The sequence below is a fragment of the Cherax quadricarinatus genome, chromosome 53, assembly GCF_038502225.1.
Source record: "Cherax quadricarinatus isolate ZL_2023a chromosome 53, ASM3850222v1, whole genome shotgun sequence".
NCBI lineage: Eukaryota > Metazoa > Arthropoda > Malacostraca > Decapoda > Parastacidae > Cherax > Cherax quadricarinatus.
The window spans coordinates 19,606,598-19,631,445 of NC_091344.1; the positions used below are offsets into that span (position 1 = coordinate 19,606,598).

The 24,848-nt window shown below is 39.0% G+C and overlaps 1 protein-coding gene across 24 annotated transcripts in view; it reads left to right on the forward strand.

The window, feature by feature from the left end:
* LOC128692341 (actin-binding LIM protein 2) overlaps nucleotides 1–24,848 on the forward strand; it is a 510,921-nt gene that overhangs the window by 429,465 nt on the left and 56,608 nt on the right. For 22 of the 24 annotated variants that reach the window (XR_011393469.1, XR_011393470.1, XM_070096398.1 and 19 more), the window contains one exon: nucleotides 15,620–15,739. Coding sequence is in view for 22 of the 24 variants with exons in the window: in XM_070096398.1 (XP_069952499.1) it covers nucleotides 15,620–15,739 (120 nt within the window). In the remaining 2 variants the exon portion in view is untranslated. Of the gene's footprint in view, nucleotides 1–15,619; nucleotides 15,740–16,626; nucleotides 16,737–22,613 lie in introns of those variants that run through there. The other 2 variants (XM_070096388.1, XM_070096391.1) reach the window with 2 other exon arrangements.

Here is a 24,848-nt window from a genome sequence, read left to right on the forward strand (position 1 = left end):
TACCTTAAAATATTTGTAGTCTTAATCTAGGGTGAGATGAGTAGTATTTATTGTAAGAAATCAAGTGTGGGATGTATGGTAGTGAACCGGGCTACCATACCAGGCCAACCCACCCACACATACTATTCTATGATATTTAAGCATCCCAGAGCGATAAAATGCATATACAGTTCACTCATTACTTACCTTAAAATATCTGTAGTCTTAATGTAGGGTCAGGAGTGAGTAAACGAGATACGAATAAATGAGAGAGAGAGAGAATGAGGACATGAGGGAGGACAGGCACAGAGTTATGTATACAAACCAGGCAAACGTAAGTTTTGTAAACAAACAAAGTGTACACGTCTGGTTTGTGTACAAGTTACATTGTGTACAAGTTGTCTCTACATCGACACAGTAGAATAAATAAAGCATTCCCATTCTCATGTAACACCATTTTTATAAGAAATGATGCTCTGAGTGAAGGCAATGGAAATAAGTCACTGACTTTTTTGGGTTATCCTAGGTTCTCTACACATATGCTGTTATGTATGATAATCTGTGTAAGTGTATTTGTGTATACCTGAATAAACTTACATAGATACAAAAGGAATAATTTTCTACAGTTACCCCCAGTAACACATTTTCTCTTATGTTAGATTAGAGAAAATGTTATTCTTGCCATCACTTGTACAAGTTATCTGGCTACGACATCTCATATTTATGTTTATTTATTCTATTGTGGGGTGTATTTATCATCTTTATATGTTATATATCGTGTTTATTTACGGCTTTACGTTCAGGGTCCAAACCGTAGTTCTACGTCATGAGCTCAGCTCACTCTGATAAACTGTGAGTGGTACATTTGGGCCTAGATATGAGAGAATACATCTATGTGGTATGTGTGCACCCCATAAAACAGATCCTGCAGCACGCTGTGTATAATGAGAGAAAAAAACTGAAATCATGATTTTTCGATTAAAACAGCGACTTTGGAAGACATATTACAGAAATAGACATGATTTTGATTGGTTTTAGCACTGGAAATGGCTTGAAACTGAGCTCAAAGTAGCAGAAATGTTAAATTTTTGCCGATATTCAAGAGTAAACAAACGACCTCACACGTCTAATACACGCCAGCTGGTGGGTCTAATATGCATTCACAAATATGGTGATGATATTTATACAATTATTACAGTATTGCATAACAGTAAATCTTCTATTTTTTGGTGTGAATAAAAATTCGTTATGTGAATAAAAAATAAAAATGGAATTTATTTGTAAAGCCTCAAAACGTAACTAATGAACAGGGGAAATGTTAGTTTAGTTCCAGAAATACCTACATTGTTTATTCTGGACCCTATTTTGAAATTGGAATATTTTGAACTTTGTGTTAAATTGGCCAAATTAACAATTTCCGATCACTTTAATTTGTAGTTGAAACAGTTGACTTGGCGATTTCTTCTGCTCAATCGATAGAATAGAAGTAATACTAGTGAAATAGCTAAGAATTTGGTTGACTGGAATAATGTAATTGGCCTAAAATGGGAGTCAAAGTCGGCAAAATCGCCGATTCGTAAATATCGCTGACACATCAAAATTCGCGAGAGCATAATTTCGTCAATTTTCCATCAAATTTCGTACTTTTTGTTTTATTACTTTCACAAAAAGATTCTCTACCATTTCATAAGAAAAAATAACAAATTTTTTTTTTTAAATTCTTGGACACTGGGGCACCACTTCAGATTTGGGCCTTGGACCCTGAAGGGGTTAAATGAGACTCGGTGATTATTATTATCATTACTGATATGACCTCTCGAGACATAAGACACTGATTTTAATGTGTACCTGCATGCCAGCACGGTATGTAAGTTTATTTAGGTATAAGTACAGTGGACCCCCGGTTAACGATATTTTTTCACTCAAGAAGTACGTTCAGGTGCCAGTACTGACCGAATTTGTTCCCATAAGGACTATTGTGAAGTAGATTAATTCATTTCAGACCCCTAAACATACACGTACAAACGCACTTACATAAATACACTTACATAATTGGCCGCATTCGGAGGTGATCGTTATGCGGGGGTCTACTGTATACATAAGTATAATTATCAGAGTATATATAAAATATGAAATAACTTTTAAGAACACTTGAAATTTTGGAGTTTCCAGACATAATGGAGAGACTTAGTGCTTACGGATCTCACAGAGAATGTAAACAAACCAGGTTGGGCGCGGTGACCGTATTAGAAAGTCAGGTGGGGGGAGCCGTATAGCGAGTTTTGGTCATAATTTGAAATGACCGTATTAGCAGAACGTCGTAAAGCGAAACGCCATAAAGCGGGGCCCTACTGTATATGATCCCTACTGGTTTAGCATTTATCAATGAATAAAATGATAATTTGAAAGTCCAGTGAGGTATGTTGTGGTTTTGTAGTCAATTGTACCAGGAGTCTGAGCTAGGGAGCATGAGATGGTGAAATGTATTTTTCTTTTTTTTTTTGGGGGGGGGGGGGGAACCCTGCCATGGTGGGAAATGGCCATTGTTTAAAAAAAACATACATATGTACTGTACAGTTGTCCCTCGATAATCGTAGGGCTCAAGAGTCGTAGATTTCAGAAATCATAGCGATATTTTCGTATAAACATGGGCTCGCTAATCGTAGATTGACTTGCGAATAGTAGTTCGTCCGGGACAGGTACACACAGCCCCGAGCCGCCTCACACTCCATTCCCAGCCAGTGTGCCATTGTTTATCAGTGAGTGAGGATGATCCCACGAGTTCATACGATACATTTCATAATATTCGATTCGTTTTAGTGTTTGCAACTGCTAAATAAATCACCATGGCTCCAAAGAAAGCTTCTAGTGCCAGCCCTTTGGTAAAGAATGTGAGAAACACATATAATTTAAGAAAAAATTTGTAGAAAAATATGAAGGTGGTGGTAGAGTGGAAGCAGTTGTGATAGTGGTTGATGGTGGTAGAGGGTGGTAGTGATGGTGGTAGCAGTTGTAATAGTGGTAGAAGGTGGTAGTGATGGTGGTAGAGGGTGTCTTCTTCAGTGATTCAGCAATTCTACCAACTCCTCCAATGTTGTTGGGGTCATATAGGGCTACAGAAAACACCGCCGCCTCAGCTGCTGCTTCACCACCATTATGGACGGCTTACTCTCAGTGGCCCTTATATATCCAACAACAGCACAACACAACACCTCTCGTGACATACATAATGACTTATTTTATTCATTCTAGAGTATATTCCATGTTTCTATGTTATTAATATTGCTTATTATGTCATATTAGTTGAATTGTGATAGATAAATAAGCTGTAGAGTTGATATTACTGTCATATTCTCCAACAATAAACTTGCCATCCCTCCCTCACACAAACAAGTCTCCAATAAGAACATAAGAAATGAGGAACACTGCAGCAGGCCTGTTGGCCCATACTAGGCAGGTCCTTTACAATCCTTCCCAATAAGAACATAACAATGGAAGAACACTGCAGGTCTACTGGCCCATACAAGGCAGGTCCTTATCAAAATGACCTCTACCCAAAGCTACCCAAGAATTTACTCCCGTACCCAATGACACAAATCAAACTCAGCCCCTCCCACTCATATATTTGTCCAATCTCTTCTTAAAGCTACCCAAGGTCCTAGCCTTGATCACCCTACTGGTAAGTGTGATGTTAAATAAGAACATAGAACTTAAGAAAGTAGGAACACTGCAACAGGCCTGCTGGCCCATACTAGGCAGGTCCTTCACAAATCCAACCCACTAGCAAAAAAATGCTACCCAAGCAATAAGCTCAGGTGCAAGTCCGACTCAAATCCAACCCCTCTCACTCGTGTATTTATTCAACCTAAATTTGAAACTACCCAAGCCATAGCTTTTAGAACATAAGAAAGGAGGAACTCTGCAATAGGCCTGTTGGCTCATACTAGGTCAGTCCTTCACAAATCCAACCCACTAACAGCATAACTGCTATACCCAAGCAATAAGCTTTGATAAACCTATTTACTCATGTGCAAGACTGATTCAAACCAACCCCTATCACTCGTGTATTTATCCAACCTAAATTTGAAACTACCCTGGAATTTGTATTGATAAAGCCACTGGATGGCGAAACATCTACAAAAAAGATATCCAGATGTTGCACATGTGTTCTCAATTTCATCTTGTCGGTATTGTATACCATTCTTGTACAACCTGTCAGACACTGCAACAACATGGAATCTTGATTCTGAGGATATGTACATAATCTTCACGACTACGACAACTACTATTACATCTAACCCATCTCTTTGGGTAGGACCTACTTCCACTGGGGAATCCCGCCTACCAGTGACTATGCTCTCGTCTGCTACCCGTCCCATTTTCACCTGACGTTACTATATAAGTGTCAGGCGCCTTGCTTCTGCTTCAGAATCTCCACGACTTTGGTGCTCTTCACACCTACTGCTAGGTTGAGGGACTGATTACCTCATCTTCTGTACATAGTTCTCATGTCTTCAAGTTATGTCCTGGAATTTGTATTGATAAAGCCACTGGATGGCGAAACGTCTACAATAAAGATACCCAGATGTTGCACATGTGTCTCAATTTCATCTTGTCGGTATTGTATACCATTCTTGTACTACCCAATGTTTTAGCTTTGATCACCCTACTAGGCAGACCATTCCACTCATCATCTACCCCTATTCCCAATGTTCATTTATACATCTTATTAGTGCTTTACATTTATTTGGCATTCTTTTCTGCATGTAAATCTATATTTAAGCTAGGTAAGTGACCCCTGAAGTGACCTAGAGTCCTTATGGAGGGGGATTCCCCTTCCAAACAATAACCTCTCTTCCCTCTCTCCTCCTCCCTGTCTTCCATTCATCAACAACAGCCTTCAATAAAGGTAATTGTCATGTTGAATGTTCATTCTTTTGTGCATGTAAATATATCTTTAAGGTAAAAAAAAATTTTTGTTGATACTTCTGGGTGTCAGGAACGGATTAATTGTATTTACGTTATTTCTTATGGGGAAAATTGATTCGAAAATCGTAGATTTCGATAATAGTAGAACCTCCAGGAACGGATTAAATATGAAAAATGAGGGACCACTGTAGTTCATAAAACTTTCGTTTTTTATTAGATCATGTTGAGTAAAAAGGAGTTACAGTAGGGCCCCGCTTTACGGCGTTCCGCTAATACAGCGATGTCAAATTATGACCAAAATTTGCTATACGGCAAGCGGTCTTTCAAATACGGCACACCCCACCCGGTTTGTTTACATTCTCTGTGACCACATCTATTATGTTTGGAAACTTTCCAAAATTTCAGTTATTGAATATTTTATACGTCTTTCTTTCAACACACCAACCGTATCCCACCAAGGCGGGGTTTACATGGAGAGAGTTCCGGGGGTCAACGCCCCCGCGGCCCGGTCTGTGACCAGGCCTCCTGGTGGATCAGAGCCTGATTAACCAGGCTGTTGCTGCTGGCTGCACGCAAACCAACGTACGAGCCACAGCCCGGCTGGTCAGGAACCGACTTTAGGTGCTTGTCCAGTGCCAGCTTGAAGACTGCCAGGGGTCTGTTGGTAATCCCCCTTATGTATGCTGGGAGGCAGTTGAACAGTCTCGGGCCCCTGACACTTATTGTATGGTCTCTTAACGTGCTAGTGACACCCCTGCTTTTCATTGGGGGGATGTTGCATCGTCTGCCAAGTCTTTTGTTTTCGTAGTCAGTGATTTTCGTGTGCAAGTTCAGTACTAGTCCCTCTAGGATTTTCCAGGTGTATATAATCATGTATCTCTCCCGCCTGCATTCCAGGGAATACAGGTTCAGGAACCTCAAGCGCTCCCAGTAATTGAGGTGTTTTATCTCTGTTATGCGCGCCGTGAAGGTTCTCTGTACATTTTCTAGGTCAGCAATTTCACCTGCCTTGAAAGGTGCTGTTAGTGTGCAGCAATATTCCAGCCTAGATAGAACAAGTGACCTGAAGAGTGTCATCATGGGCTTGGCCTCCCTAGTTTTGAAGGTTCTCATTATCCATCCTGTCATTTTTCTAGCAGATGCGATTGATACAATGTTATGGTCCTTGAAGGTGAGATCCTCCGACATGATCACTCCCAGGTCTTTGACGTTGGTGTTTCACTCTATTTTGTGGCCAGAATTTGTTTTGTACTCTGATGAAGATTTAATTTCCTCGTGTTTACCATATCTGAGTAATTGAAATTTCTCATCGTTGAACTTCATATTGTTTTCTGCAGCCCACTGAAAGATTCGGTTGATGTCCGCCTGGAGCCTTGCAGTGTCTGCAATGGAAGACACTGTCATGCAGATTCGGATGTCATCTGCAAAGGAAGACACGGTGCTGTGGCTGACATCCTTGTCTATGTCGGATATGAGGATGAGGAACAAGATGGGAGCGAGTACTGTGCCTTGTGGAACAGAGCTTTTCACCGTAGCTGCCTCGGACTTTACTCTGTTGACGACTACTCTGTGTTCTGTTAGTGAGGAAATTATAGATCCATCGACCGACTTTTCCTGTTATCCCTTTAGCACGCATTTTGTGCGCTATTACGCCATGGTCACACTTGTCGAAGGTTTTTGCAAAGTCTGTATATATTACATCTGCATTCTTTTTATCTTCTAGTGCATTTAGGACCTTGTCGTAGTGATCCAATAGTTGAGACAGACAGGAGTGACCTGTTCTAAACCTATGTTGCCCTGGGTTGTGTAACTGATGGGTTTCTAGATGGGTGGTGATCTTGCTTCTTAGGACCCTTTCAAAGATTTTTATGATATGGGATGTTAGTGCTATCGGTCTGTAGTTCTTTGCTGTTGCTTTACTGCCCCCTTTGTGGAGTGGGGCTATGTCTGTTGTTTTTAGTAACTTGGGACGACCCCCGTGTCCATGCTCCCTCTCCATAGGATGGAAAAGGCTCGTGATAGGGGCTTCTTGCAGTTCTTGATGAACACGGAGTTCCATGAGTCTGGCCCTGGGGCAGAGTGCATGGGCATGTCATTTATCGCCTGTTCGAAGTCATTTGGCGTCAGGATAACATCGGATAGGCTTGTGTTAACCAAATTTTGTGGCTCTCTCATAAAAAATTCGTTTTGATCTTCGACTCTCAGTCTGGGTAGCGGCTTGCTAAAAACTGAGTCATATTGGGACTTGAGTAGCTCACTCATTTCCTTGCTGTCATCTGTGTAGGACCCATCTTGTTTAAGTAGGGGCCCAATACTGGATGTTGTTCTCGACTTTTATTTGGCATAGGAGAAGAAATACTTTGGGTTTCTTTCGATTTCATTTATGGCTTTTAGTTCTTCCCGCGATTCCTGACTCCTATAAAATTCCTTTAGCTTGAGTTCGATGCTTGCTATTTCTCTGACCAGTGTCTCCCTACGCATTTCAGATATATTGACCTCTTTTAGCCGCTCTGTTATTCTTTTCCGTCGCCTGTAAAGGGAGCGCCTGTCTCCTTCTATTTTACATCTACTCCTTTTTCTTAGAGGAATAAGCCTTGTGCATACATCGAGTGCCACCAAGTTAATCTGTTCTAGGCATACGTTGGGGTCTGTGTTGCTTAGTATATCTTCCCAGCTTATATCGGTTAGGACTTGGTTTACTTGGTTGAATTTGGTGAATGCTCCCTCGTGACTAGTCTCATTATGTCGGTCTGGGGCTCCACGTATACATGTCTGAACCTCAATTATGTTGTGATCTGAGTATATTGTTTTTGATATGGTGACATTTCTTATCAGATCATCATTGTTAGTGAAGATGAGGTCTAGTGTATTCTCCAGTCTAGTAGGCTCTATTATTTGCTGGTTTAAATTGAATTTTGTGCAGAGATTTAAAAGCTCGTGTGAGTGTGAGTTTTCATCAGAGCTGCCTCCTGGTGTTATTACTGCAACAATATTATTTGCTATATTCCTCCATTTTAGGTGCCTTAAGTTGAAATCCCCCAGGAGCAAGATGTTGGGTGCAGGAGCTGGAAGATTTTCCAGACAGTGGTCAATTTTTAACAGCTGTTCCTGGAATTGCTGGGATGTTGCATCCGGAGGCTTGTAGACTACCACAATGACTAGGTTTTGGTTCTCGACCTTTACTGCTAAAACTTCCACTACATCATTTGAGGCATTTAGCAGTTCTGTGCAAACAAGTGACTCTGCAATGTACAGGCCAACCTCCCCCTTTTGCCTGTTCACTCTGTCACATCTGTATAGGTTGTAACCTGGGATCCATATTTCGTTGTCCAAGTGATCCTTTATGTGGGTCTCAGTGAAAGCCGCGAACATTGCCTTTGCCTCTGCAAGCAGTCCACGGATGAAAGGTATTTTGTTGTTTGTTGCTGGCTTTAGACCCTGTATATTTGCAAAGAAGAATGTCATCGGACTGGTGGTATTGTTGGTACTGGGGGGAAATTTTTTTTCCGGCATTAGTATCTGTATCTGTTGGTTTGGAGTGGAGGCCATCGACTGTGGTTCCACTCCAGGAATGACTGGATTTGGTGTACGATTTCTGCCATTTCCTGCCAGTTTTTTTTCCTTCCTGGCACTAAAAAACCTCTCCCTCTTGAGTGGCTGTGGCTACCCAGGTTTTCCCATGGCCTGGATGTTTTGTATCTTTTTGTACCCTTTAGATGGTGTGCCTGGCAATTTAAGTTATAGCACAGTCTTTCCTGTACTGAAGAGGTACACATTTCAGGGTGAAAAAGCTTACAGGAAGGGAGTTTGCATTTTCCTGTTGTCATATGGGCATGGCATTTTCTAGGGTGGTCATAGTTGCACGTCCCCCCTGTTTTTCCAGATTTCCCATGTCTGCAGATACCAAGTGCATAGTATGTGCATAGGCTTGGTTTCCATTTGCCTTGGGTTTCTGTGACTGTATTCCCTGTTGGTGCATGTTTCCCTGTCTTATTCCTATCCTCCCTAGCACCAACAATGGAGCTCCCACCAGTTGTTTTTGGTAATATATCATCACTATAGCTAGTGGAGTCCTCTTGTTTGCTATTTCCTGTGGTATTTCTAGTTCGCAATATTGGTTTTATCTTATCTTTGACTACACTTGTTTCCCCACTACGGCTCCTGTCCCCTATGAGGTCATTTATATGTATTCCTTCCTGCGTATAATTCCCGACTACCTGGACAAAATCTCCAGCTTCACCATTACTGTCTCCCAGGACAGCACCTCCAGCTTCACCAATACTGTCTCCCAGGACAGCACCTCCAGCTTCACCATTACTGTCTCCCAGGACAGCACCTCCAGCTTCACCATTACTGTCTCCCAGGACAGCACTATCAGCCCCACATTTACTGACTACCAGGACATCACCTCCTTTTACTTTTAGTAATATATACAGGAGAAGAGGTTACTAGCCCCTTGCTCCTGGCATTTTAGTCGCCTCTTACAACACGCATGGCTTATGGAGGAAGAATTCTGTTCCACTTCCCCATGGAGGTAAGAGGAAATAAACAAGAACTAGAAAGAAAATAGAAGAAAACCCAGAGGGGTGTGTGTATATATATATATATGCTTGTACATGTATGTGTAGTGTGACCTAAGTGTAAGTAGAAGTAGCAAGTTGTACCTGAAATCTTGCATGTGTATGAGACAATAAAAAGACACCAGCAATCCTTCCATCATGTAAAACAATTACAGGCTTCTGTTTTACACTCACTTGGCAGGACGGTAGTACCTCCCTGGGCGGTTGCTGTCTATATTTTATATATACACCTACCATCTGACTTACGACCGAGTTCGGTTCCAAGAAACCGGTCGTAAGTCGAAATGGTCGTAAGTCGAACTTTACTACTGAATATCAACAAAACATTTTTGTAATGACTTTATTTTATTGTTTTATTTTGGTATTTCATGTTTTACTTTACTTTTTATGTTGTTAGTACTGTATTTTATACTGTAAGGTTTAGGATAAACACTGTGTACAATACAAATAGTTGTTTATTTCCCAGAAATTTGGCATAAAAAACATGGTCGTAAGTCGAGTGGTCGTAAGTCGAGCAGGTCGTAAGTCGGATGGTAGGTGTACTTTGATAATTATACTTATGTGTACCTGTACCTAAATATACTTACACACTGTGCTGGTGTGCAGGTACACATTAAAATCGCTAAGAGTCTCTCTACTCATGACGCCAATAGTACGTAATAATCATCACTCTTGGGCACATTACATGTCTTATTTTACATTAATATAGACATTTTCATTAATCCATCTATGATATTTTCCTCAAAATTATATAAGAAACACATTACATAGCATATAAACCTGATACATGTACTCACAGACTAAAAATTGACATAAATATGAGATTTGTTTACAAAGCGGCTGTGTAGGTAGTGTCTGAAGAATTATGTTTTCTCTAGTCAGACACTGGGGGACACCTGTAGAAAAATATTCCTTTCGTATGCCTTTACTCTATATATAGCAATTCATGACCCTTATGGGTTTAGCACTTTTTTATTGTGATGATAATAATATCATCTTCATTCACTCTGAAAATAGTGTGTTGCATGAGAATGGGAGTGTTGCTGTTTGCTTATTCTGTACTAACTTGTACAACTTTTACACAATGTAAGAGTATTTGTATTGTGAGGTAATTATTATTATTATAAAAAAAATATTGTGAGGTAAAAGTTTTACAAAATGTTACAAATGTACATGAATGAACTAAAAGCAGACGCATATTAATACACATTTATTTCGCCTGACAAAGTGATCGCCCACTACCTGTTCAGTTTGTGTTATTACATTGTCTGAACTCTGTATCTCATTCTCTCTCTTGTTTACTCTTTCGTTAACTAGTTGGCTCTCATTGACAATGGCATCTAAGCTTAGCTGTCATAAAAAGAGGGGTCGTAAGCCTCTTGCTTTAACCCTTTCAGGGTCCAGAGGCCAAATTTCAAAGTGTGCACCAGGGTCCAAGAATTTAAAAAAAAAAATTGTTATTTTTTCTTATGAAATGGCAGAGAATCTTTTTCTGAAGGTAATAAAACAAAAAGTACGATATTTGATGGAAAATTGACGAAATTATGCTCTCGCGAATTTTGATTTGTCAGCGATATTTACAATATTTACAGGATGTACATGTTTATAGAGGGGCAACTGATATATCAGATAATTATTTAGTTGTAGCTACAGTTAGAGTAAGAGGTAGATGGGAAAAGAGGAAGGTGGCAACAACAAGTAAGAGGGAGGTGAAAGTGTATAAACTAAGGGAGGAGGAAGTTCGGGCGAGATATAAGCGACTATTGGCAGAAAGGTGGGCTAGTGCAAAGATGAGTAGTGGGGGGGTTGAAGAGGGTTGGAATAGTTTTAAAAATGCAGTATTAGAATGTGGGGCAGAAGTTTGTGGTTATAGGAGGGTGGGGACAGGAGGAAAGAGGAGTGATTGGTGGAATGATGAAGTAAAGGGTGTGATAAAAGAGAAAAAGGTAGCTTACGAGAGATTTTTACAAAGCAGAAGTGTTATAAGAAGAGCAGAGTATATGGAGAGTAAAAGAAAGGTGAAGAGAGTGGTGAGAGAGTGCAAAAGGAGAGCAGATGAAAGAGTGGGAGAGGCACTGTCAAGAAATTTTAATGAAAATAAGAAAAAATTTTGGAGTGAGTTAAACAAGTTAAGAAAGCCTAGGGAAAGTATGGATTTGTCCGTTAAAAACAGAGTAGGGGAGTTAGTAGATGGGGAGAGGGAGGTATTAGGTAGATGGCTAGAATATTTTGAGGAACTTTTAAATGTTGAGGAAGAAAGGGAGGCGGTAATTTCATGCACTGGCCAGGGAGGTATACCATCTTTTAGGAGTGAAGTAGAGCAGAATGTAAGTGTGGTGGAGGTACGTGAGGCATTACGTAGAATGAAAGGGGGTAAAGCAGCTGGAACTGATGGGATCATGACAGAAATGTTAAAAGCAGGGGGGGATATAGTGTTGGAGTGGTTGGTACTTTTGTTTAATAAATGTATGAAAGAGGGGAAGGTACCTAGGGATTGGCAGAGAGCATGTATAGTCCCTTTATATAAAGGGAAAGGGGACAAAAGAGATTGTAAAAATTATAGAGGAATAAGTTTACTGAGTATACCAGGAAAAGTATACGGTAGGGTTATAATTGAAAGAATTAGAGGTAAGACAGAATGTAGAATTGCGGATGAGCAAGGAGGCTTCAGAGTGGGTAGGGGATGTGTAGATCAAGTGTTTACATTGAAGCATATATGTGGACAGTATTTAGATAAAGGTAGGGAAGTTTTTATTGCATTTATGGATTTAGAAAAGGCATATGATAGAGTGGATAGAGGAGCAATGTGGCAGATGTTGCAAGTTTATGGAATAGGTGGTAAGTTACTAAATGCTGTAAAGAGCTTTTATGAGGATAGTGAGGCTCAGGTTAGGGTGTGTAGAAGAGAGGGAGAATACTTCCCGGTAAAAGTAGGTCTTAGACAGGGATGTGTAATGTCACCATGGTTGTTTAATATATTTATAGATGGGGTTGTAAAAGAAGTAAATGCTAGGGTGTTCGGGAGAGGGGTAGGATTAAATTATGGGGAATCAAATTCAAAATGGGAATTGACACAGTTACTTTTTGCTGATGATACTGTGCTTATGGGAGATTCTAAAGAAAAATTGCAAAGGTTAGTGGATGAGTTTGAGAATGTGTGTAAAGGTAGAAAGTTAAAAGTGAACATAGAAAAGAGTAAGGTGATGAGGGTATCAAATGATTTAGATAAAGAAAAATTGGATATCAAATTGGGGAGGAGGAGTATGGAAGAAGTGAATGTTTTCAGATACTTGGGAGTTGACGTGTCGGCGGATGGATTTATGAAGGATGAGGTTAATCATAGAATTGATGAGGGAAAAAAGGTGAGTGGTGCGTTGAGGTATATGTGGAGTCAAAAAACGTTATCTATGGAGGCAAAGAAGGGAATGTATGAAAGTATAGTAGTACCAACACTCTTATATGGATGTGAAGCTTGGGTGGTAAATGCAGCAGCGAGGAGACGGTTGGAGGCAGTGGAGATGTCCTGTCTAAGGGCAATGTGTGGTGTAAATATTATGCAGAAAATTCGGAGTGTGGAAATTAGGAGAAGGTGTGGAGTTAATAAAAGCATTAGTCAGAGGGCAGAAGAGGGGTTGTTGAGGTGGCTTGGTCATTTAGAGAGAATGGATCAAAGTAGAATGACATGGAAAGCATATAAATCTATAGGGGAAGGAAAGAGGGGTAGGGGTCGTCCTCGAAAGGGTTGGAAAGGGGGGGTAAAGGAGGTTTTGTGGGCTAGAGGCTTGGACTTCCAGCAAGCGTGCATGAGCGTGTTAGATAGGAGTGAATGGAGACGAATGATACTTGGGACCTGACGATCTGTTGGAGTGTGAGCAGGGTAATATTTAGTGAAGGGATTCAGGGAAACCGGTTATTTTCATATAGTCGGACTTGAGTCCTGGAAATGGGAAGTACAATGCCTGCACTTTAAAGGAGTGGTTTGGGATATTGGCAGTTTGGAGGGATATGTTGTGTATCTCTATACGTATATGCTTCTAAACTGTTGTATTTTGGGCACCTCTGCAAAAGCAGTGATAATGTGTGAGTGTGGTGAAAGTGTTGAATGATGATGAAAGTATTTTCTTTTTGGGGATTTTCTTTCTTTTTTTGGGTCACCCTGCCTCGGTGGGAGACGACCGACTTGTTGAAAAAAAAAAAAATACGAATTGGTGATTTTGCTGTCTTTGACTCCCATTTTAGGCTAATTACATTATTCCAGTCGACCAAATTCTTAGCTATTTCACTAGTATTACTTTCTATTCTATCGACTGAGCACAAGAAATCGTCCAGTCAACTGTTTCAACTACAAAATAAAGTGATCGGAAATTGGTAATTTGGCCAATTTAACACAAAGTTCAAAATATTCCAATTTCAAAATAGGGTCCAGAATAAACAATGCAGGCATTCCTGGCACTAAACCAACATTTCCTCTGTTCATTAGTTATGTTTTCAGGCTTTACAAATGAATTCCATTTTGATTTTTTATTCACATAATGAATTTTTATTCAAACCAAAAAATAGAAGATTTACTGTTATGCAATATTGTAATGTATAAATATCATCACCACATTTGTGAATGTATATTAGACCCACAAGCTGGCGTGAATTAGATGTGTGAGGTCGTTTGTTTACTCTTGAACATCAGCAAAAATTTAACATTTCTGCTAATTTGAGCTCAGTTTCAAGCCATTTCCAGTACTAAAACCAATCAAAATCATCTCTGTTTCTGTAATATATCTTCCATTCTATCAAATGAGACCAAGAAATTGCAAATACAACTATAAAAAACATACGAAAAAACACTGCAAAGTCGCTGTTTTAATCGAAAATCATGGTCTCGTTTTTTTCTCTCATTATACACTGTGTGCTGCAGGATTTATTTTGTGGTGCACACGTACCACATAGATGTATTCTCTCATATCTAGGCCCAAATTTACCACTCACAGCTTATCAGAGTGAGCTGAGCTCATGCCGTAGATCTACGGTTTGGACCCTCAACGTAAAGCCGTAGATCTACGGCACGGACCCTGAAAGGGTTAAGTGCCAAGTTAGAGGATGATAGTGTGCCATTCTGATTTTATTCAATAAACACCCTGCCACTTACCTCTCACACATAAATATTAATATTTTAAGGTAAGTAATAAGTGTACTCTGTGTGTATCTTAACTTTTTTTTTTTTTCCTATTTCTATTGCTAACTTAATATAAGTTAGTGTAAACTTGTTGTCTGGCATTTATTGCATAATTTATATGTGCTCTGATAATAATACTTGTGGACCTGTGTGGTAGCCAGGTGGAGGGATAACATTACGTTTTCTCTGGTCAGGCACCAGAGAAAACGTGTATGAAACTGTGTTTGGCCCAGCCACTCCCCCACTCCGCTTTTGTTAACAACTTTCGGCATGAATTATTCATTACTTCTCCCTTCGTTTATGATGGCATCTAAAGGTAGTTGTTAGAAACGATTAAATTCAGTGAACAAGGTATGTCGATGCTAATAATATGGCTCTGGGTCACAGTGTAGGTAGCCGGTAGGTGTAGCCCAGGTGGGCTACACCTACCGGCTACCTTCACTGACTTCCTACAGATAAATACTACTCACCTCTCTTCCTACATTAAGACTACACATATTTTAAGGTAAATAGGGAGTGTACTGTATGTGTATTTTAACTCTCTGGGATGTTTTAAATATCATATATTAAGTATGAGACGGGGAGCCAGGGCTACCTACACCTGACTTACTACAAATAAGTACTACTCACCTCTCTCCCTACATTAAGATTACAAATACTTTAAGATAAGTAATGAATGTACTGTGAATGTATTTTACTTTTTGTGTTTTTAATGCCTAGCTCTATTACTAACAATATAATTTAGTGTAAACTTGTTGTCTGGCATTTATATGCATTTATAAATGGAAAAAATGGCGTTCTGCTTTCTGGCGATAGCCTGGAACCTAACCTGCTGTATAAGTGGGGCCCTTCTGTATTTTTAAGTAGAGCTGATGTTGTTTAAGTTCTTAATCTGTAAGTTAAACTGGTTTAGGGTTTTAGTTCAAAATCTTATTTACCTTTCATGAATTGTTGTTGGCAGCACCCTCTCGAATGACTGACCACAGTCGACCTTGGGGACCTGAAGACGATGAATTCGACCGAGGTTCATCATATCGATGTTCTACTGGAAGATCTTCAGCAACTATACCATCTTATAACGGTACGTATTCAAGCTACTGTTTATCCTCTTCAAGAGTAGAACACTATTATCATACCTGGTAAATTATTTCTCTGTGAAAATATGTGGATGTACATATGTACAGCATTTATAACTGCATAAGAAGTCCATACAAATTCATGTACTGTATACTGTACCCATATTTAAGTACAATTTTTGTTAATAATTTGCAAAGGCAGTAAGATAGTGAAAAATATTATCATTTTAATATTAACAAAACAGTGACAAATAAATATGAATTATTTTTATCACAAAAGTGCTAAACCTGTATGGGTCATACAGAGACACGAATGTAAATACGTACATGCTAAAGTAAAATGTTTCGTATACTGTACTGTGGTCTACTCCCTGTGGTCTTGAGACTAAACCAGCAGCCTTAAGTGAGGGAAAAAGAATTTTTGTTGCTTTGCTACCATATTATTACAATCAAAACTAAACACTAAACCCACAAGGGTCATTCGCTACCATATTTGTTTCCTCGAGGGGATATTTTGACACTGAAGGACTCTTGCTCCAAGGAATTTCAGATACCCTCTTTTTCCTCAGATCATACCTGATTACCTCTCATTCCTCAGGTGCTGTGTGACTCCTAAAGTTTACTGTTGTTCAATAATTATAATAATAATAATAATAATAGTCTATTATAAGTAGTCTTGTTTTCTTTATACAGAGTCATTTGTAATTTTACTTTTTGTGTTAATAATATTGAAATTCATTATTTCCTCATTTATGCCATGTTATTAGTTTCGTGACAGCAAGTTTTTCTCTGTCAGAGTACGTTAGGGAATTTCGTGTATTATTACGGAATCCTTGGTTACTCCACTTACAGGTTATTGTATTCTTTCTTAAAATAGTTAATGTATTTTCAGATTTTGTAGATAAAACTAGTTGACCTGGGTTGTCCATGAAAGTCCTGTACTGTACTTCTATTGAGAAAGTATAAGGGATTTTCTCCACCTCGAATATTCTTTGAGTACTGTTAAATTTTTATATTTTCACTTTACTTGCTTCTGTCTTTTTTCATGTATTTTTTACCCTCTATGTAGAGTATCTTGAAATTTTTGCAGTAACATAAATGAATGATAGGGGAAAACTTTCAAATGAGACTTGGAGCTATAGTGTTATGTAAAGATTCTGCCTTAGCTGTGGAACCTTCCATCAACAATTAATTGTGCACATGATGTTGAAATTTATTGATTTGATGTATTAATATTTGGAACTGAAAATATATGGTGGGATTCCATAATTATACTTAGATACGTATTGTGGAATAGAACTCTTATCATCACTTCTAAACATTAGGATGTCAACTTTAATATAATTTCATCCTTCTTTATACCTGATCAATCCCAGCTGAGGTGGTCTTGGAATGAGACATAACACTACTAGTTAAGCTATCCGTAATTCATATACAGTACCATATAATACATACAGAGTGAATGAGAGTGTGGGTGTGTATGTGTGCAGTGTATGTATGTAATATATATACATTTTTTATTAACACATCAGCCATCTCCCACTGAGGTAGGGTGGCCCAAAAAAGAAACTTTCACCATCATTCACTCCATCACTGTCTAGCCAGAGGCAGGCCTACACTATAAAACTGCAGCATTAACACCCCTCCTTCAGAGTGCAGGCACTGTACTTCTTATCTCCAGGACTCGAGTCTGGGCTGCCGGTTTACCTGAATCCCTTCATAAACATTACCTTGGTCACACTCCAACACATCAAGTCCTTAAAACCATTTGTGTCCATTCACTCCTACCTAACACGCTCACACATGCTTGCTGGAAGTCTAAGCCCCTTGCACACAAAACTTCCTTTACCCCCCTCCCTCCACTACAGATTTATACACTCTCAAAGTCATTCTATTTTGTTCCATCCTCTCTATATGTCCGAACCACCTCAGCTCTCTGGATAATAGTTTTGGTAATCCTGCATCTCCTAATTTCCAAACTACGAATTCTCTGCATTATATTCACACCACAAATTGTCCTCAGACACGATATCTCCACTGCCTCCAGCCTTCTTCTCATTGCAACATTCATCACCATGCTTCACACACATATAAGAGCATTGGTATAACTATACTCTCATACATTCTCCTCTTTGCTTCTATGGACAAAGTTCTTTGTCTCCACAGACCCCCTCAGTGCACTACTCACCTTTTTACCTTTGTCAATTCTGTGATTTTATTCACCTCATCTTTCATAGACCTATCTGCTGACACACTCACTCCTAAATATCTGAATACATTCACCTCCATATTCTTACCCTCCAACCTGATATCTAATCTTTTGTTAAGTAAATTTTTTTTGTTATCCACATCCCCTTACTCTTTCCTATATTCACTTTCAATTTTCTTCTTTTACATACCCTACCAAACTCATCCACCAACCTTTGCAACTTCTCTTCAGAATCTCCCAAAAGCACAATGTCATCAGCAAAGAGCAACCATGACAACTCCCACTTTATTAATTCTTTATCTTTTAACACAGAACCTCTTGCCAAGACCCTCGCATTCACTTCTCTTACAACCCCATCTATAAATATATTGAACAACCATGGTGACATCACACATCCTTGTCTAAGGCCTACTTTTACTGGGAAATAATCTCCCTCTCTCCTACATACTCTAACCTGAGCCCCACTATCCTCGTAAAAACTTTTCACTGCTTTCAATAACCTATCTCCTATTCCATACATTTGCAACATCTGCCACATTGCCCCCCCCCATCCACCCTGTCATACACCTTTTCCAAATCCATGCTACAAAAAATCTCTACCTTTATCTAAATACTGTTTGCCTATGTTTCACTGTAAACAGTTGGTCTACATACCCTTTACCCTTCCTAAAGCCTCCTTGTTCATCTGCTATCCTACTGTGCGTCTTACTCTTAATTCTTTCAATAATAACTCTACCATACACTTTACCACATTCCCCTATGAATGCTTTCTGCCAGTCCTTAGGTACCTTACCCTCTTCCATACATTTATTAAATAAAAGCACCAGCCACTCCAAAACTATATCTCCACCTGCTTTTAACATTTCTTTCTTTATCCCATCAATCCCAGCTGCTTTACCCCCTTTCATTCTACCCCCACACTCACAACTCACTGTTCTTCACTCCTACAAGATGTTATTCTTCCTTGCCTTACACACGAATCACAGCTTCCCTATCTTCATCAACATTTAACAAATCCTCAAAATATTCCCTCCATCTTCCTGATACCTCAGGAATAACTCATCTCTCCTATTTTTAGGCTATTCCTAGGCTTCCTCAAGTTATTAATCTCACTCCAAAACTTTTTATTTTTAACAAAATTTGTTAACATCTCACAACTCTCTCATTTACTATCTTTTTATATTACTTCACCATTCTCTTAAGCTCTCTTTTCCTCTCCATATGGAGAAGAAACATTTCCTCTTTTACTACTCTTTTTATATCATTCAACCAGTCGCTCTTGTTCCCTCCCGCACCTACTTTCCTGTAACCACAAACTTCTGCTGAACACACTAACACTACATTCTTAACCCTTTGAGGGTCGACAGGCCCTCTCCGAAACTCGTTCTCAGGGTCGGCCAAATTTAAAAAAAAAAAAATTATTTTCTCTTATGAAAAGATAGAGAATCTTTTCCCGATCATAAAGACACCAAAAGTTTGAAATTTGATAGAAAACTTACGGAATTATGCTCTCGCAAAGTTAGCGGTCTCGGCGATGTTTACGCATCGGCGATTTTGCCCACTTTGATCCCCATTTTCGGCCAATTTCACTGTACTAGTCGACAAAAAACATGAATATTTCGCTAGAACTCCATTTTTTCTATCGAATGGGTGCAAGAAACCACCCATTTATAAATTCAACTATCCAGTGCAGTGGTCAGAATTTAGCAATTTTGCCAATTTCACACAAATTTCAAAAGATGCCAATTTCCGAATAGGGTCCAGAATAAACAAGACAGACATTCCTGGCACTAAAATGACATTTCCTCTAGTCATTAGTCACGTCTCAAGGGCCCTCTTATATTCTTTTGCTTTCCACTTTGAATTTTTATTCTCACAAAAAATATAAGATTTACTGTTATGCAGACTACTGCATTAGTGTAAAAAATGGTATAAATATTATTGGTGCACTTGTAAAAGAATATTAGACTCACCAGTTGACGTGTATTGCACGCTTGGCATGATTTGTTTACTTTTGAACTTTGGTAAAAATCGAACATTTCTGCTACTTTGAGCTCAATTTCAAGGCACCTTTCATTGTAAAACCAGTCAAAATCATCTCAATTTCTGTATGTCTTCCATTCTATAAAATGAGACCAAGAAAACTAGAATACAACAATAAATACCATACGAAAATACACTGCAAAGTCGCTGCTTTATTAAAAAAAATGGTCAAAGTTTTTTTTTTCTCATGATGCACTGTGTGCTGCAGGATTTTTTTTAGACTGTGCACACTGACCACATAGACCCATTCTTTCATATGAAGGCCTACCAGCTTTCTCCCACTAGATTTGAGGCCGCTAGAATTTATGAGTACTAGTACGTCAAAAACCCCTACGCGTAAAATGTACTAGTACGACCAAAACCCTCAAAGGGTTAACCCTTTGACTGTTGTAACCCCAAATCCTGAAGTGTCGCAAAATATTTGAAAAAAAAAAAAAAATTCTTATGAAATGATAGTCTTTTCCTGATGGTAATGACACCAAAAGTATGAAATTTGATGGGAAAACTTATGGAATTACAGTCTCACGAAGTTAGCGACATTTACGCACCGGCGATTTCACCCACTTTCAGCCCTATTTTCAGTCAATACCATTGTTCCAGTCCACCAAACTCATAGCTATTTCTTCAGAACTCCATTTGTTCTATCAATTGAGTACAAGAAACCACCCATTTACCAATTTCAACTACCCAATAAAGTGATTGGAAATTGGCAATTTGGCCAATTTCATGCAAATTAGAAAATATGTCAGTTTCAAAATAGGGTTCAGAATGAACAGTGCAGACAATCCTGGCCCTAAAATAATATTTTCTCTGTTCATCAGTCATGTCTCTAGGTTTTCTATTTTGAATTTTTATTCACACAAAAAATAGAAGATTTACTGTTATGCAGACTACTGTAATATTGTAATAATTGTATAAATAACATCAACCCATTCGTGACTGCATATTAGAATGGCTAGTTGGACATTTATTGGACAATGACATCATTTGTTTACTCTTGAACATCAGCAAAAATCAAACATATCTGCCCATTTCAAGATCCTTCTATTTCTATAATATGTTTTCCATTCTATCAAATGAGACCAAGAATACAACCATAAATACTATACGAAAATACACCTCAAATTCGGCGTTTTAATCCAAAAACACGGTCGGAGTTTTTTTTCTCATTATGCACTGCAGGATTTTTTTTTATACTGCGCACACTGACCACACAGACCCATTCTCTCACATGTGGGCCTACCAGCTTTCCCCTGCTTGATTTGAAGCCGCTAGAATTTTTGAGTATATATATGTCAAACACATTGGCTCATAAGACTTATATATGCAACCAAAACAATCAAAGGGTTAAACCTACCCAATACATCTTCAATACTATTGCCTATACTCTTGCTAACCCATAGTCCTCCAATAGTTGTTTATATCTTATCCTAACTGCCTCCTCCTTTAGCTTATAAACCTTCACCTCTCTCTTACCTGCTGCTTCCATTTTCCTTGTATCCCATCTACCTCTTACTCTCACTGTAGCTACAACTAGAAAGTGATCTGATATATCTGTGGTACCTCTATAAACACGTAGTCCAACAAACTACTGTCATTACGCCCTGCATCATATCTTGTATACTTATTTATCCTCTTTTTCTTAAAATATGTATTACCTGTAGCCAAACCCCTTTCTATACAAAGTTCAATCAAAGGGCCCCCCATTATCATTTACACCTGGCACCCCAAACTTATCTACCACACCCTCTTTAAATGTTTCTCCTACTGTAGCATTTAGGCCCCTACCACAATTACCCTCTCACTTGGTTCAAAAGTTCCTATACACTTGCTTAACATCTCCCAAAATCTCAATCTCTCTCAATCTCTCTCTCAATCTCTCTCTCAATCTCTCTCTCAATCTCTCTCTCAGTCTCTCTCAATCTCTCTCTCTCTCTCTCTCAATCTCTCTCTCTCTCTCTCTCTCTCTCAATCTCTCTCTCTCTCTCTCTCTCTCTCTCTCTCTCTCTCTCTCTCTCTCTCTCTCTCTCAGTCTCTCTCTCTCTCTCTCAATCTCTCTCTCTCTCTCTCTCAATCTCTCTCTCTCTCTCTCAATCTCTCTCTCTCTCTCTCTCTTCTACAGGTGCATACACACTTATTATGATGCACTTTTCACATCTAACCCTTATTATAATCCACATAATCCTTGAATTTATACATTTATATTCCCTCTCCTTCCATAAATGATCCTTCAACATTATTGCTACCAATCCCATTGAAACTCACCTACCCCCTTCAGCTTTGTTTCACTTAGAGCTAGGACATCCAACTTCTTTTCATTCATAGCATTAGCAATCATCTCTTTCTTATCTGCGCTACTTCTTCTTCTTTGTTGGGTTTATGAGGGCCACTGACAGCATAAGCCACATCGAGCCTGGTTTCTCGATGGTACGAGGAAAAACTGTTGCTCAAGGCTGGGCACTGAGAGAAAAGGAACAAAAATTCCTTTGTAAATAGAGATAGAAACTTGAAGTTTCCAATTAGATCCAGTGGACTCCCTTGCCAAGCCCCAGCAGAGGGACACCCACACTCCCACCCGAGTTCAGTAACCGGCTTCCCACCAAAGACCGATAAAGAATTTTCCACAGAGCGGAAAAAAATGGAGCTGGCTAAAAGTGCCCCTCTTGTAGAGTGCCTGGCGGGCAAAATAGATGAGGACAAGCATCCCAGAGAGAACGGGGGAAATTTATCATCGATACTCAGGCGAGAGAGAGACGTCCACACCCGACAAAGGCTGGCGCAGAAGTCCATCTGCACTACATCCACACACATTCAAGCATCCCACTTTTATTAAGTTTTTCTTCTTCACTTGTTTAGTATTTTCTACAGGAGAAGGGGTTACTAGACCATTGCTCCCGGCATTTTAGTTACCTCATACGACACACATGGCTTATGGGGGAAAGATTCTTTTTCACTTCCCCATGGAGAACAGAGAAAAATAAAGAACAAGAACTGCTAAGAAAAAAAGAAGAAAAACCTAGATGTGTTTATGTATATATATACATGTCTGTGTAGTGTGACCTAAGTGTAAATAGAAGTAGCAAGATATACCTGTTATCCAGTGTGCTTATGAGACAGAAAAAAGAACACCAGCAATCCTACCATTATATAAAACAGTTACAGATTTCTGTTTCACACTCGCCTGGTAGGATGGTAGTACCTCCCTGGGTGGTTGATGTCTCCCAACCTACTATCTATAATAAATAAATAAATAAACACACACACACACACATATATATAGTATATAATATTTTGTATATAATTATAGAATAAATTAATTTTAGAATATTTTCCAGTAAAATGTACTTTTTTTTTTTAAACAACTTTAGTAATTTTCTCTTTTTGATGAACAGTACATGAATAGAATGAGTGTTATGGGTTGCCACATCTATTGGTGTGAGCCAGCAGTATAGGGTTTGTAAGATAAACAGTGTTCCAGTGTAATGCAATGTGCTTCCCTCACCTCCCATCTTCCTTGTCCTTCCCATACACTAGTACACTGTGATGCAATCAGTAAGAATTATATTAATCACAGTCCCTTCCGAGATACCATTTTGTCACAAACTGAAGACGAGTTTTGAAGAGATACCGTTTTGTCACACAATCTGAAGACTTTTTTTTTTTTTTTGAACAAAAACGTTGCTTGCAAACATAATACAATACAGTGGAACTTCAGCTTACTAGTGCCCCAACATAAGAGTTTTTCGAGATACGAGCTGTTGCTCAGTCAATTTTTTGCTCTGAGTTACGAGCCAAAATCCGTGTTAAGAGCGAGCTTCCCCCCTCAAGGGAGGTTCCTTGATGCTGGTGAGGGGCTCTTGATCTAGGGAATTGGATCTGTGCTCCAGTTCCCTAAATTAAACCTGAATACCTTCCATCCCCTCCCCTCCACAGGTGCTGTATAATCCTACAGGTTTAGCGCTTCCCCATTATAATAGTAATAACGAGCAAGCTTCAGAATGTCGCCACTAGTTGGCGCAGCAAATGCCACAACATCTGCTGAGCAGTGCACGTGTTTAACTCACCGTGGAAGCATTTCTCTTGTGTTTTGCTTGCGTGTTGTGTCAAATTTCTTCTTTCTAATCATGGGTCCTAAGAAAGTAAGTACAAAGGACAGTGCTGGGAATAAAATGAGGATGATGTCCATAGAATTAAAGCATAGATAAACACAAACGAGGTGTGCGGGTTGTGGGTTGTAGCATTAAGAGTAACAAGTAAATCAGTGAAAAAAAATAAACAAATTGTAGCAGTTAAGTTCAGAGATAAAGTGTAGCATTACGAGTGTAGCAAGTAAGTTAAGCGATAGAAAATGGATGAAATGAAATGAACTCCTCCAATGTTGCTTTTGTTGTTGGGGTTTATAGGGCTGCTGACAGCATACGCCACTCTGCCAGTATCTCTTACTCAAGGTAAATATATACGTACACTTTATAAAACCAATTAATTTCTTTACATTCCTTATTATGTTTTACAGTGGTACCTCGAGTTTCAAATGGCTCCCAACTCGAAGAATTATGTAAGTGTATTTTTTTGGGAGTCTGAAATGGACTAATCTAATTTACATTATTCCTTATGGGAACAAATTTGTTTGGTATCAGCACTCAAACAGCCTTCTGGAACAAATTAAGCTTGTAACTCGAGGTACCACTATATTATATTTTTATACAATATTTCTTATTTATAAATGCATAATGTTTGAGTGTTTTCCCTAGGAAACTAGTGATCTAGTTCAGTTAGCCTCATAAACACTGTTTTCTCTTATAATAAGAGCATGGGAAGATATGGTCAGAGCAGGAATGGCTGCCACCACTCATAACATGACA